At 40.2% G+C, this 16,153-nt stretch overlaps 1 protein-coding gene across 11 annotated transcripts in view; it reads right to left on the bottom strand.

Moving 5' to 3' along the window:
- Nucleotides 1-16,153, bottom strand: part of ERBIN (erbb2 interacting protein) — a 121,094-nt gene that overhangs the window by 62,435 nt on the left and 42,506 nt on the right. For 7 of the 11 annotated variants that reach the window (XM_071580324.1, XM_071580323.1, XM_071580333.1 and 4 more), the window contains 2 exons: nt 4,656-4,853; nt 1,653-1,770 (listed from right to left, as the gene is read on the bottom strand). In XM_071580324.1, coding sequence (XP_071436425.1) covers nt 1,653-1,770; nt 4,656-4,844 — 307 coding nt within the window. In that variant the 5' untranslated portion in view covers nt 4,845-4,853. Of the gene's footprint in view, nt 1-1,652; nt 1,771-4,655; nt 4,854-7,068; nt 7,216-11,268; nt 11,440-16,153 lie in introns of all 11 variants that reach the window. The other 4 variants (XM_071580327.1, XM_071580328.1, XM_071580325.1 and 1 more) reach the window with 3 other exon arrangements.

The raw sequence follows: 16,153 nt of genomic DNA, 5'->3' as shown, positions 1-16,153 counted from the left end.
AAATTCTTACACAATAAACAGCACTATTTCTTAGTTCATCCAGAAGAGACAAATAGGTACCCTGATTTGTTTTTTTTTAGTTTTACAGAGGTTTCAGGACTAGTGGAAGACAACATGTCCCCAGTAACCAAGCCTGCGATCTCAGGACTACTTTTTATGTGCAAGACTAGTCAGAGAAGCTATACAAATTGAGATAAGACTGAGAACAGGCACATAACAGTTTAAATAAAGTTGTACCCTGTCATTTCTCTGAGAGGTGTTAAAAAAATCCCCAATCTCTAGGAAATGCAACTTCACAGTTCACTGGGATACTGTGCCGTATGCCGCAGAGAACAAGTGCTCTTTCAGCAGCTCTCTGAAGGCTTAGCTAAAGGCCATGCCATTTTGGAGGGACAAACAGCTCACTAGCTCCAGCTGCCTATTTAAGTACATGAGCTATGGAATTAGCCAGCAGTAGCACTCAGTTCGCTTTTTGCTGCTTTTAAGTTTTCTGAGTTGAGAACTTGTGTTGCAAACAGTTAATACTTTTAACAGTTCAGTCTAGGACAAAAAGATGATTCTTTCTCTGGTGTGTGTTACTGAGACAGTTTAAGGCCAGTGTTCTTTAAGAAAGACTAGCAATCCACTTGTACCAGGAACAGAGCAGTGACAACCAGGTCAATTTATCACACTAAATGCTCTGTTCATTAGGCAGAAATAATAAACAGTTTAAGTACAGACTAGGCTACAACAGACAATCAAGCAAAATGTCAACACCTCAACAACTACGGTATTTTCTTAGTAAAGCAGAACTCTGTGAAACCATTATTAGCTAGCAGCCCAAATAAAACAGTGAGTATGACAAAGTCTTTGAAATGGTTATGTAATTTTTATTTTCAAGTATGATTTCAATGAGAGGTCCTCTTATTTCACTTTGAATTAGTAAGACAAAACTATTCCATCCTCCTCAATTACCATGACTTAACTTTTCTCTCAAATAAGTCTCACAGCTAAGTCTGACGACAATATAGGTTATGTCAATTTCTTCACAGTTGCACACATCTGCCAACTGACCAAAGCAGCACAATCAGTAAAACCCCATGTATACAATACTTAGCTGACAACACGTAATTTATAAAAGGCTGATAGAAGGATAGATTTTTAGCAAGATAGACAAGTTAAGCAATTCATGTCTACAGACACAAATACTTTTCCCCACACGACAGAGGTCACCATCCCCAGAGCAGAACAGCAATGCAGTCAAGTCCTGCTACAATTTTCCAACAGCTATTTAAACCTAATTTGTACATGAAACAAAACATAACAATAGAATCCAGCAAAATTTTACAAATTCTTGTGCAAATGCTCTTCAGTATAGTGACAGATAAAGTTATTAACACATTTGAGCTTGTCCATTTTGAGAGAACATAAGCTACTTGACAGTATGGTTTTTCAGTAATGAATCTCAAAGTACAAACCAACCAGTTTGAGACATACAATTAAGCGTCACAATCAGATGATAAAACAGCATGTTTTTATGCAGGGATTTAGAGCAGGAATTTAAAAATTACTAGCTGTGTAGCTTCTAGAAATTATACTTTCACTAGTGTCTTTGTACACTCAATGGTAATTTGTCTTTTAGTTACCCCAATATAATAAGCGAAGTGACTTACCATTCTTGCTGACATCCAGTTCCCTGAGATTAATGAGATTTGCAATGGATGCTGGCAATGTGGTTAGATCATTGTCTGGCAAACTCAGCTTGTGTAGAGACTGACAATTAAAAAGTTGCTATTGAAACAAAAAACAAAAAGTTCATGTGATTTTCTCTCAGTTTCCTCTATATAGCTTTCGTTTTTAATCCCTTTGAACTTCTGACCTCACAGCCTGAAGGCCTGATTAGAGATTTTGAAAACAAAAAACTTTATTTAACTACTTTCGCTGAAAATTGACTAAGTTTACAATGCTTAGGAAAGCAAAATATTGCATATGGTCACAAGCCAGCAGCTATTCCTAACAATTCCTACAAATTCCCTCCAGAATCTTAGGAATTGTGACCTATAGTTACACATAGACCTGCAAAATTGGAAAACACTTTCCATAATAGACATGCCATGTAATACCCCAGAGGTAATTAGAGTTTATTCAAAAAGAAAAAAATTGATAGACACATCTTTTAAAGTCAAAAAGTTCTGGAACACAGAATTTCAGTAAGTATTGATCTCCTCAACAAGTTTAAATTTCATTTTGTAATATTTTACAATATTTTTTCCCTTCATGCTTCCTACCTCAAGTACAAAAAAATCCAAGCTAATTATCATGAAAACTAGTGAAAGTTTGAGCTATGGGTATAGAAAACTGTTTAATCTCTACTGCAAACATGCATTTCCACCTTTATCAAATACTTGCTCAGAGTCAGATCTCTTCCTATATGCAAGGTACCAAGAGACTCTTATCCAAAAGCTTTACAAATTGACAAAATAGGGTAAGTCACTACTGCAATGGAAGAAAAATCCCCAAATGGCATGCAGGGAACTTACAGACAGTACAAAATAAATACCTCTAAGAAAGCAGATTAAAAGGTTCATCTAAACAATTTATGATGAATATTCCTTGCTGAGAGTTTTGGAAAAGATCATTGATAAGTACCATGACTTAAGTGTTCTTCTCTGTTGGAATTCTGAGAAAAGTTCATAAAAAACCAGGAAGTGTTCAGTGAGTAAAAAAAAATTTATCCCAACACCATCATAGCAATGGGCTTCGTTTGACCCAAGTTTTTTGTGTCTCTCTCAATCATGAGGCCATTATTTCAACCAGAGACTCTTGGGCAAGTCCCATTCATGCAACATTTGCATCTACCACCCCAGAACAAAAGCAGACATAAATTAGCAAGATGAACAGTTAAAGGAATGAGCTTTAACTTGCCTATTGCTGTTTCCAATTCCTCAAAAATGTGTATCTGTTAGAACTAGTTGATACAATTAAAGCTTTGAAGAGATACAAGTTACTTAGGATGTATTCAGAAAGGACAACTTTGATGAGCTTGTGTTTTGTAGCCACTCATTTATTTCAAGAATATATTAAAGCCCTTCCCTAAAAACAATAGTCTAGATTCTTGGAATCATTAGACATTTCCCTGATTAATCAAAGCACATGCAGCATAAGGAATTGCAAGATCCCTAAAGGAAAATGAGGGGGTGGAGAACTTTGAATGGTGTTGACTTTGTAGTTGTTCCTTTTGTTGTTTTTCTTTTTTAGTGGTTACATATTCATAATTACTGCTAGTAAACAATGGAAGTCATATAATTAAAGACTGCTTTACTGCAGAATCACATGTTCTTCCAAACAGTAAAGTAAGGGAGAAAAGCTAAACTGTTTGCGCTTTTTTCAAATGCACACTATGGCACTTGGAATAAGCAAGATACCTTTTCAGACGTGATTTAGCACACAAGATGAAAACAAAGTCCAGTCAATTTTGAAACTGGGACTATACACGAGCACTTCATACAAAGTCAACTGCTTCTCTACAACAATCTTTCTCTCCACTGCAGCTTGCTCATGCTGCACCCTCAGCCAGTCCCCTAAATTATGGAGCTATACTGCAAGAACCAAATTTTGAAGCAAGCTGGAATTCTGAAAAGATTCAGGGCAACCAAAATTATCCAAAAGTCACACACATTGATGAATCATTTCAGAGATGAGGCTGACAAGCAGCCCCAAACCAGTCCTGCTGGGGCTTTGTCATCTGCTGTCCTTTGTATGCACCACCAAGGGCAGAAAGAAAAGGTCAGAGTGGGAATGTCTTAGCTGGGCTTCAGAAAGTTAGAGAGGACCTGATAACTACTGCACCCTTCATATTTGAAGTGGCTAAATTAAAAGCCTTTTTCACAGCTGAAAGACTAAATAAAAGGAAAAAGAAATACAAAGGCTGAAACTCTGGCTCCACATTGGCTAGGATCATTTCAAGTATTACAGGCCTTCCCTTACAGTTCTTTTAAGTATAATTTTAGTCTCACGGTTTCTGTCCAATGAATAAATAAAACATTTCTACTTGTCCCCACTACCCCTAATCTCTCTGCTTGCATTCTTTACGGTATTTGAATTTATATATGGGGGTGTTTTCTTCTGAAAATTGAAAGGGTAGCAAAACACAATAACCAAAATTATTTAACAGTGGAAAAAAATGTTTAGCTTCTGAGAAATAAGCCTGTAAGTATGACTTACTCTAATGTACAAATACATTCCCTTGAAGCAAGAGGACACTATGACATGTCCCTGTAGTTAAGATAAAAGAAAAATCAAAAAGGGACAAAGCAAATGTTCTAGTCTTCCTAATCACATGGATAAGTAAACCTTAGACTAGCCCAATGCAAGCCATGACCTGCCCACTTCTCCTTGCACACGCTGACACTGCCACAGAAATAAAAATATTAGCCAGTCTCTTCTACTGTGTACATCTCTTGGGCTGGATCAGTTGCTTAAGCAGTTTCATTCCAACTCATGCAGCAAAGTAATCAAGCTGAAATGCATAAACTCTCAGTCTACCAGGGCTGCTTTACAGCAAATTAGAGCCTAAAAGCTGAAGTGCGAAGCAGAGACACTTACTATCAGCTTCTACAATGCTGGTGAAGTAAGGAGTTGGTATGTGTATCTGAAAGGAAAACCATCCAACATACCTTTGGAAGCTCTTCAATCTGATTAGCATCTAAATACAGTTCTTCCAAGGTCTTTTCAAAAGTAAAAATCTCCTTAGGCACCTGTTCCAGGCTGCAGTGAGAATAATCAAGGGTAGTCACAGTTTCTTCCTCTCCACGAAGACAGCGGCATGGCACCAGCCGCAAAAACAAATTCCGCTTTGTTGTCATTTTCAGGCACTGTAAAACAGAAAATGGTTGATTTAAAAAATAAGACAACCTCAAAAATACTCACATGTGCAGCTTCTGAAACTTCCACTGGCTGCTAAATACTGAAAAAAAGAAATTAGCGTGTGTGTATATATTTATGCATGATTGTATAAACATATGAGGTGCAGTGGGGGAGAATGTATGATTTTCTTTCAAATATGACAGATCTGTCATGACCTTAAATGGGGTTAACACACCTACAGACACCAGAACATAAAGTCAGAATTTAGCCTGTCACTTGTCACGTGCTAAAATAGCCCTACATTACAGAGAATCAGAGAACTTCAAAGCACCATTTCTGAAGTCTCAATTTTGTCTTTACAACATAGCTTATCCCAGCGTTAACAAAAGTCAATGGAGTATTTTTGTAGCTACAGGAAATCAAATGTAGCTACAGGAAATCTAATGGGGGTTTTTCGTACATGTAAATACACAGCCCTTAATTTCAAATCCCTCCTTTAGTGACAGAATAGAATAAAAAGAACCAGCTTGGTCTCTACAAACTGTTCTATCTACAGTTTAAAAGAAAAGGTTTCGAAACGCAAAGATAACAAACAAACTCTTTTTGCAACTTCATTCACTTCGGAAAACTTGAACACATCTTGTCATGTACATTGGAACTAAGGAAAGTTCACTTTGCTATGGAAATGTATCCTTCTTTCTTTGAACTCAATCACTGTTACAACAGCACCTTCTGCTCTCAGGAGGCAAACTAAAGTGATGCTGAGTAGCCGATGCCTGACAGCACACACAGCCAGGTGCCTTCCTCTGCTCTCCTCAGCCAGGGCACAAGTTCAGGTCTCCTTCTCTAATCAGCAATGCATTTCCACAGAATCTCCAGAATGTCACTTCAAGTTTCAAGTTTGTCTGAAATCAGACAACAGACTCAATTTTCAGGAAGGACCAACATATGCAGTCCAACAACATGATCAGGTAGAACTTCATTTCCTCAGGAAATTGGCCTACAAATACATACTTCTCCAAAATGGCACTGCATATTTATTGTCTCAATCAACTGCCAACACTCTACATGAAAATAGTTTTTTTATTGCCACTTTTTTTTGGAATTGCAGAAATTATACTTCAACTTCTGGACTGGGAACAGGAAACTTTCTTCTCCAAGTACCAAACAAGTCTTTCAGACAAATTCAGCAGACTGCACTTCAACTTTCAGACAGTATGTTAGTAATACTGTGAGAAAATAAAAATAAAATGCGCTGACCACTGCACTACATAGTCAGAGGCTGCAAGCCTCCTTTTGCTATTAAGACATGAGATAAAGTTTGATTTTCCTCTGTGCAGCTTAGCTTGCCAAGTGCTTCACAGTATTCATAATTCATATGACAACAGATCAAGGAACTGCTTTAGTGTTTTCATTAACAAGAACTTCTCACTCAGGCTGTGAACAGTCAGATTCTACACCCATCCACCAAAAAGATAAAGACAACTCTTCATTAGAATAGTGGGATATCAAAACTTCGTTTTTTAACAATGCTTCCATGTTGCTAAGATTTAGTTAAAATTCCAGCTATGTTATTTAAATAAAATGTGATCTGAAAGTAAAAGTATGCAGATGGCAAATACAACAATGGAGATTTCCACAGAACTGGAAAGTCAGCAAAGGGACGGCACAACCTCCTCCTCCTTCTTCCAGAGGAAAAGGCTCAAGCATGACATCCTCCAGCCACCTACAGACAGACACCAATGATGCTGTGGAAGTTTTTGTGCTCACTTGTCAAAGATGCACATGACTTCTCCAAGTCTCTGATGCCATACTATTCTTCATTCAAATCCCTCAAAATGAGCATACATTACACTGTTTACCCCCTCTTCTTCAGAGGCTGTGCTCTTCACACGTAGTGCTACTCAGCCATGTCTCAAAAGCTTCTGAACCAACCAAACTCATGAGGTCCAACAATGCAAAACACATATACCTAGTTTTCCTCTTATTGCTTTGTTTTGTAAGAGAAGTCTTGAACTTTTGGAAGGGCTGGAGAGGAGGAATTTTTTAAAAGATCACATGCATTCACAGCACTATAAACATGGATTTGTAAACAAATGCCTGTACAGTATCATAGTGTTGGGTCATATTTCCCAACTCAAAGGAGGGGAAAAACAAAACAAAACAAAACACAAATACAATTCCCTTATTCCCTAAACCATTGGAGCCTTGACACAAGTTTACCTGAGATTCAGTGTTCACAGCCAACGGGAAAAATTGGGATCTTCATAAAGTTGTTGGGGATTTTTTTATTTCTTGAAGGAATAATGAGTTGAAAAACATCACTCTATAATCAGAAGCTTTTCTTGAGAATAATTAAAATTCCAAAAGCTGGAAGGCATAAGGAAGAAATATAACTATATTCTGCTTGTGAAGACTTAATCTACCAGCCCCCAAAATACAGTATTAGAAAAAATACCTAATTTAAATACATAGGTTTACTACTATAAACAACAAGATTTCTCATTTTGTCTGCTTTGTTTCTCTCCACAAATCATTTTTAGCATGTATTTTGCACCTCCTCCTCCTCCACTCTTATTTGAAGATCACTCCTAAGACCAGAGATTCTGTAGCATCTGCAGAAAATTCAAAAATGGGTAGTTTAAACTACAGAGATGTGTGCATTTCAGTGAAGTACAGTCTTCACTCATTCATATATGTTAACTGTGACAGTAATAGAAAACGAATACCACAGTAACTACCACCAAATGAAACTAAGGAAAATGTTACTGACCTGCCTATATTGTGAAGACAGCAATGAGTACGCAGATAGGTTTTCTTGAGCGGTTCAGTGTCAGTTAATTATTTTGTGAAGTCTCACATTTCTGAGAAAAATGAAGTATTTTCTGATCCAATTATGGTAATATATGTAAGTATGGTATAAAAGTGGTGCTTAAATAGTATAATCAAAAAGAAAGGCAAGAATTTACAACTCAAAGATGTTTCGCTGTTAGAGTCTATATAATTTATTTAATATGTCAGAAATGCATCTTATTTTTTTCTGCCTTTCATCTATGTAACTAGATAGGTAAGTATCAGCTTATAAAGCCCATCCCATTTGAATCTATGAATGACATGGAGCACTTTAAAATTTTACAACTGAAAAAAAAGGCCAAACTGATAAAGAGGTATTAGGGCACTTATTCACAGTATGTAATTAAAAAAAATTACAAATCAATTCTTCCCTTTTGAAATTGAGGAATGTCTACTTCTAGGTACAACTTCCCTCCCCAACTGATCAAACAGCAAAGATTACCAGTCTCTGATTTTACTGTGGGTATCAGCTCTCCACTGTAACAAGCAGAGTTTGACACTTGCTAAAAACCAGTAACAAGTACAGAATACTGTGTAATTAATTAAGATCCAGGAAAAAAATTACCGTAGCAAGCCAAAGACTATAATCCTATCAGATCTACTCTAAAAACAGTGGACTGTATCTATACGGTGGGTTGACCTTGACTGGCTGCCAGGTGTCCACCAAGACTCTGTAACTCCTGACATTTCTACCTCCTCTACCCCAGCAGTGCAGAGAGTCAGAGAATGGGGTTCTGGTCAGTTCAGCACATATTGTGTCTGTCACACTATCCTTCTCTCATTTGTTCCCTGCTCCAGTGCAGGGTGTCTCCCATGGAAGACTGTCCTCCAAGAACTTCTCCAAAATGAGTCATTCCCATGGGCTGCAGTTCTTCACAGGCTGCTTCAGTTCCATGGGGTGCAATCCTTGAGGAGCAGGCTGCTGGGTGGGCCCCCATGGGGTCACAAGTCCTGCCAGCAAAGCTGTTCCAGCCCAGGCTCTTGGCTCCATGGGCCCACAGGTTCTACCTGGGGCCTGCTCCAGCATAAGCTTTCAACAGGGTCATAGCCTCCTTTGGACATTCACCTGCTCCAGCATGGGGTTCTCCATGGGCTGCTGATGGATCTTTGCTCCACCCTGGACCACGATCTGCAGGAGAATCTCTGCTCTAGTGCCTGGAGCACCTTCTCCCCATCCCTTGTCACTGACATTGGTGTCTGCAGGGGTCTCTCTCATATTGTCACTTTTCTCCCCTGGCTGTTGTGCAGCTGAGTTTTATGCTTCCTTAAACATGTTACCACAGAGGGACAACCAAGGCTGCTGACTGACTCCACTTTGGCCAGTATTGAGTCCCTATTGGAGACAGCTGGAATTTAGTTCCATCTAGCATGGGGACAGCTTCAGGAAGCTTCTGCATTTGGTGCATTCACACCTGCAGCCCCCCTTGCAGAAGCCTAGAAGATAAGGGCTAATGTGTTTGCCTCAAACACCAACAGCTTGATAGCCATGGAGTCAACCAAGGACTCTTCGTAAGAACAGCCAAGGATTGTTGGCAATAATTCGCTGTGAGAAAGAACAAGATGTGGCTGGAGAAGGGACAGAGGTAGGACAGCACTTTTCTGGGACAAACATCCTTGTTCAAGTTCCTGGAATAAGCACAAAACCATACAGCACAGGCACAGAACTGAGGAGGACAAGTGGGCATGGACTGGAGCGAGGGAATCAACACCACCAAAGACCCCTGAAGCCAGACCCATGTCCAGAAAGCTCTAGAAGAACACAGTGTGCAGAACCAATTTGCATAGGAAGTGTGACACTTATCTTCAGGGTGGGGAAAGCTTATCTATAAAAAGGTACCACCACTAAGCCCAGGTGCACGGGTGCCCCCAGGACCCTGGACATCCCACCAGCTGGACTGATGATAGAACCAGGACTGGTGATCTTTTTCTCCGTTCTCTCTCTCCCCCTTTAAGTCATCTCTCTCTTCCTTGTCACTCTACCCCTTTATCCAAAACCCACTGCCGCATACATACATGGCAGAGACCAAGATATCATTTTACACACCATGTGCAACTAACTTTATAAGCTTTTGTGGACCGTCTAACTTCAGGCATTGCCTTTGGCCACAAGCATCAACAAATCTTGGGTGTTCCTCTCCCGTTAATGTTGGGATGTCACGCTCCCACTGCTAGAAGCTTGCCACTTACACCCAATACAAACCATGAACAGTGAAACTGAATAGACTAAGATCAGTGAAGCAGAAAAGGAAAGCACTGGTGTGAAGACCAATGAAAGAAAATAAGATACACAGTAAGCTTGGATGCACACTAAATTTTAATCCAGAAGAGACAGCATCATTCAGTGAAGCATCACTCTTCCCAGGAACCCCTTGATGATTCCCTGCACGCTCTGATCACCCGTGAAATTAGAGCAGCCCAACAGCACACCCAAACAAAACAAAACAAAACAAAAAAAAAAACCAACAACAACAAAAAAAAACAACAAACAACCCTCAACAGCAACAAAAACCAATAAAACAACTAACCAAAAAGAAAAGAAAAAAAAAACCCAACAAAAACCACCACAGCCCAAATTATCACAGTTCTTTCAAAATTCTGAACTCAGGCTTGTTACAAGCAGAATTTAAGCTCAAAGTAATTTTGCTCCCAATCTCTGTTAATTTGTTCAAAAGCAATAATTTCACTGTACCATAGTCCCATAAATTTCTTGTCTGATGCTAACAGGATGTGCTCACTCATGCTCTAGGCTGGTAAAAGCACTGCTCCCCCTCCTAAAGCTTTTAAAAGGGTGTTACATCAGCAGCAGAGCTGAAAATGAAACCAGCTATCAGATGTTTATACAGTAAGGCAAGACAAACTAGGCACAAAAATACACAGTCAGGTTCTTCTTAACCCACTTCACTATCTACAAACTAATTCAGAATTCTGGAGCTATATATAAACAAAGGAAAGGGAAAAACTGTGTTGGAGTATGTAACCTAACCTGCTACCCAATAAATACAAGAAGGCTTAAATGGCCAAACAACCTAAGTGCAAACATACTCCTTTTTTTCAAAACAAAGTATTAAGGAAAAAACCCATTCTTTATTCAGAAACTCAGTTATCCACACAAAAAAATGAACAAACACAAAAACAAAACAATTCATTACTTGTTTCTTCTACATTAAAAAAACCACACTGGGCATAAAAACATGAACCATTCTGTCTTTAGAGACAGTAAGGGTTTTTTCTCTGCCTAAAGCAGCAAAAAGCAGCATAGAAGACACTAAGACACAGCTATTTGGCTTGTTGATCTGAGATGCTATATTATGCAAAGTCACAGTACAATTTACATGAACCTCTTCCAGCCAACAACAGCACTAATCCTCACGGATTTGGGAAAAAGATGAGCATGATAGTACTTCTAGAAGGAACACAAAACATCCTCATTTTTTATAGTAAATATAGCACACAATTATTCATCCTTTGAACTCAGAGAAGACTTGGCATCTCCGGCTGATCAACAAATCAGTGAAAAAAAAGGAGGGGAACGAGGGCATAGGCAGCGCTAAGATTTGGTACAAGACTTACCCTAAAAATCAATCCAGTCCTCTTGGACAGGAATGGTGAAGCCTTAAGTTATCAAACTGCAACCACCATCTTGCAAAAACTAGCCAGAAAATGTGTTTCTCTGCAATCCTTTTTCTTGTCCTTTCTGTGTAGAGAAAGAATAGCTCACACCTGATGGCCCCAGACAAGGACCTGAAACAAAGAAAAGACAACTTGCACTGTGAAGAGACTGTCTCTCTGCAAGTAGCACTGGCATTTTCTGGTTGAGGTGATGGAGCCTCATTTGATGACAATGCCAACTTAAGGTATTTTCACCTCTTCATCCCTTCTTATCCAAGCTATTTCTTTGTGTAGAAAATAAAAATCCTCAGACTGGATTGGCTATGGCATTCCTTTGACTGAGACTGGCAAACACTCAGGTCAGTACAAGTGAATGACCCAGAGTGCTGCACTCTGGACAGAGAACAAGGGGTTGGAAATAAAATGGATCTTGGAACCTTTTCACCATTTTAGTATGATGCTGTCGTCTTATCCTCCCCACTTCTGGTATACAAACAATGCTCAAGTGCATGTCCTCATGCAGGCAAGGAACACCAAAAAACACTCTGTGCTTGCTCAGACAGCATTCAGAGGAAAAGAAATAAGGCATTACTCTTGAAACAACAATAGTGAATGGTAACAACAGGAGGAAGAACATGTTACTAAATATAGTAAAGAGTGTGTGTGTGTGGCTCGGCTTCGCAAACGAAGATTTGGGAAGGGCTCTCCCCACATAGGTGTGCCCTTCCAGCCTGCGCAGTGGATTTTTTTTTTGGGTGAGGCACAGCGTGCGCAGAACTGGCCCCACCGTTTAAGTCCTGAGGTTCATCTGCCATGGCCAAGCGAGCTTGGACAGTATCAGTGAAGTCCTCAGGACTAGAACCTACAGCACTCGGCATTTCCCAGGAGGTCTCCCATCCAAGTACTAATCTGGGGCTGACCCTGCTTAGCTTCCAAGATCTGACGGGATGGGATGTCAGGGAGGCATTTAACTACCATAGTAAAGAGTAGCCAATTATTAAATGCAAAAATATTAAGTATGTGTTTTACCATTTTTTGTGAAAATTAAGGAAACAGAGGGCAGAAATCAGGGGTTTTTTACTGACTCAGCATACCAGAATATAACCAAAACCAGCCACGCTCAACTCTTAGCTTGCTGAAATACCAAGCAAGCTCCCAATGCCTCTATATATTAAAACAAACAAACCAAAAATATCCATCTACCTCCAAGGGCCAGGGCAGCAAGATAATTTCAGGTAACTCCCAGAAAAGAAACAGGCATTAAATTCTGGAGACATTTGCTTAGATTACCTCTTTCTTCTATTCTATAAAGTAAATTCTAACCAGACTTCAATTTATTATTTCTACTTTGTTTTCCTTAAGATATTCAGAAATGCTTTACATAACTAGAATGTGAAATTTTTAATGAAACTATTTTACAAAACATTAGTAGCAATGGTGTAACCTGTACTAATAATATTTTCTTGCTTCAACAACAGCATTCTCTTGCTTTATTCAAACTAGAGGATTTCTAACCAGGTATTTGTTGCAAGAGGTATTTTTCAGCTGAAAAACTTAACTGCCTTTGCTAAAATAAATGTAAAGAGTTAATTTTGACAAGTATAAGAGTATAATTTTGATCTTAAGTACACAAAAAGAACTCGTTAGAGTAATTATTTCTATTTATTTTCTGCAACTGTAACAAAGCAGCAATACAAGCACTCAGTACTTGGCCTTATCATGGCAAAAGCTTAACAATGACAAAACCAGAATGCCTCTGTTGAAACAGAACTATTATTTTTGAGCAAAGGGAAAAAAAGCCCTCTGGCCTACATAATAAAACATATGTAACAAAACACTTCTTTTCAAGGGCAGCCTCTAACTGAAATGCAGTAAAACTCAACATCCTTGTAAGGCTAGACCAAGGGATCATTAAGGCACAGGTATATGGGAGTATGTATAGATCTGTAATTCAACCACCCTGGCTGGTATTTGTTGGAGAGGCCACATGGCACAGCTCAGCACACAGTCCAGGAAGTTCATGCAAGGGATAACTTTTTGACCCAAGTGGTAGAAGAGCCAGCAAGGAAAGGTGGGTTGCTGGACTTGGTACTAACAAAACAGGAGGGACCGGTTGGGGGCGGCCTTGGCTGTGGTGGCCATAAGATGGTGGATGATGGATCACACATGGACGAAGAAAAGCAGTAAAGCAGTAAGTTCTGGAGAGCTGACTTCTATCTCTTCAAAGACCTACTTAGAGGAATCCTGTGGCATAGGGCTCTAGAAGAGATGGGGGTCCATGACAGTTGGTTAATATTCAAGAATCCCTTCCTCCAAGCTCAAGACCAGCTATTTCCATGAACAAGAAACCAAGCAAAAGGGGCAGGAGACCTGCATGGATGAACATAGAGCTTCAGGCAAAATTCAAAAGGGATGTGGAAAAAGGGGCAGGCCACATGGGAGGACTGTAGCACATCTTCATGGAATGCAGAGATGCAATGAAGTGAAGGCCCACTTGGAACTCAGTCTGGCATGGGGTATCAAGGACAACAAAAAGGGCTTCCACAAGTACATCAGCAGCAAAAGGAAGACTAGGGAAAATGTTGGGCTGCTGATGAATCAGATGGGTGTCCTTCTAATAGAAGACACAAAGGCAGAATTACTGAATACCTTCTTTGCCTCAGTGTCAACTGCTGAGGCTGGTTGGTCCTCAGAAATTTCAGACCTGGGAGCTAAGAGAGGAAGGCTGAAGAAAGGAAGAATTCCCTGTGGTTGTAGAGGGTTTGGTGAGAGCTCAGCTAGGCAGACGTGACACCCATGAATCCAGGGACCCTGATGGAATGCTGAGGGAGCTCACAGATGCTGTAGCTAGGCCACTCTTCATCATCTTTGAAAAATCATGGAGAACAGGAATGGTGCCCAATGAGTGGAAGAACGCCAATGTTACTCCCATCTTCAAACAGGGCAAGAAGGACCTGGGAAACTACTGGTCAGTCAGCCTCACCTCCATCCCTTGGAAGGTGATGGAAAAGATCATTCTGGATGTCTCCAAGCACACAGAAGAAAAAAAGGTCATCAAGAGCCAGCATGGATTCACCAAGGGGGAATCATGCTTGACCAAACTGATAGCATTGTATGATAGCACAGCAGGATGGGTCAATGAGAGGACAAGACTGCAATGTTGTCCACCTCAACTTCAGCAAAACTTTTGGCACTGTCTCCTATAACATCCTCATAGGTAAGCTCAGGAAATGTGGATTAGATGAATGGACAGTGAGGTGGATCAAGATCTGTCTGAATGGAAGAGCCCATAGTGTTGTGATCTGAGGAGCAGAATCCAGTCAGAAGCCTGTAGTCAGTGGTGTTTGCCAGAGATCAAGACTGGATCCAGTCTTACTCAACTCATTTACCAATGACCTGGATGAAGGGATCGAATGCGCTCTCAGCAGGTTTGCTGATCATACAAAACTGAGGGTAGGAGCTGGTACACCTGAAGGCTGTGCTGCCATAGAGCAGGACCTTGGTAGGCTGAAGAGTTCGGTGTGAAGTTCAACAAGGGAAAGTGTAATGTCCTGCACCTGGGTGGGGAATAACCCCAAATAATACAGGATGAGAGCTGACCTACTAGAGAGCAGCTCTGCTGAGAAGGACCTGGGAGTCTTGGTGGGTGACAGGTTGGCCATGCCCCAGCAGTGTGTCCCTGTGGCCTTGGAGGCCAATGGCATCCTGAGGTGCACTGAAAAAGTGTGGCCAGGAGGTCAAGGGAGGTGATCCTGCCATTCTACCCTAGCAAGGCCTCATCTGGAGTACTGTGTTCATTTCTGGGTTCCTCAATACAAGAAAGACAAGGAGCTACTGGAGAGGGTCCAGCAAAGGGCCACAAAGGTTACACAGGCCTCGAGCATCTCTCTTATGAGGAGAAACTGTGAGAGCTGGGCATGGTTAGTCTGGAGAAGAGAAGGTTGAGATGGGAACCTCATCAGTGAATATTAATATCTCAAAGGCGAGAGCCAAGAGAATGGTTCCCACGACAAGACAAGGAGCACTGACACAAGAAGATTCACCTCAACATGAGGCTGAGGGTGACAGAGCAATGGAACAGGCTGCCCAGAAGGTTGTGGAGTCTCCTCTGGAGACATTCAAAACCCACCTGAACACAGTCCTGTGTAACCTGCTCTAAGGTGACCCTGCCTTGCCAGGGGCGCTGCACTAGATGGTCTCCAGAGGTCTTTTCCAACCCTAAGTATTCTGTGATTTTGTGAATTTAAGACAAGATCTATTACAGAAAGAGGGGGGAGGGAAGATGACAAAAATTACAGAGTATGTTTAAGTTTACAGTAAAAAAATAAATTTTAAAATGTTGATATATTCAAGCAATAATAATTTTGACTCTTTAATATTTATATTGACTTTTCATATTAACACTACATGGTACTACATAGTAACATATGCACAGTGTCACAACACAATTGCATCCCAGATAGTTGTAGGCATGTTCTCACATTTTGATTTGCTCTTTTCCTGAGACAGTCCAAGAAACTAACTTCCATCTGGACAGCCAATCTATCCAAGTAAGTGCCACTGTAACATTTCCTCTGAAGAATGGTTTCTAATTGGATACTATTAACAATGCTGCTGAGATTAGCACTAGATCTGAGCTTCATTTTGGATGCTGGACTTGATTGCACATTCTTTGGGTGCGTATTTGTCATGTTACTAAGAAAACCTTCGGAGGAATAAATTGATTTTTAAAACCACTGCACTTGAGTCCCATCCACTTCTCCACAGACTAAAAAAGCACCACAAAAATGCAAGGATTTTCACTACAGCCTACTCAAGTTTGAAGGAAACTGCAGGAGTTCCTCAA

Source organism: Pithys albifrons, chromosome Z (assembly GCF_047495875.1).
Source record: "Pithys albifrons albifrons isolate INPA30051 chromosome Z, PitAlb_v1, whole genome shotgun sequence".
NCBI lineage: Eukaryota > Metazoa > Chordata > Aves > Passeriformes > Thamnophilidae > Pithys > Pithys albifrons.
This window is presented reverse-complemented; position numbering and strand designations above follow the sequence as displayed.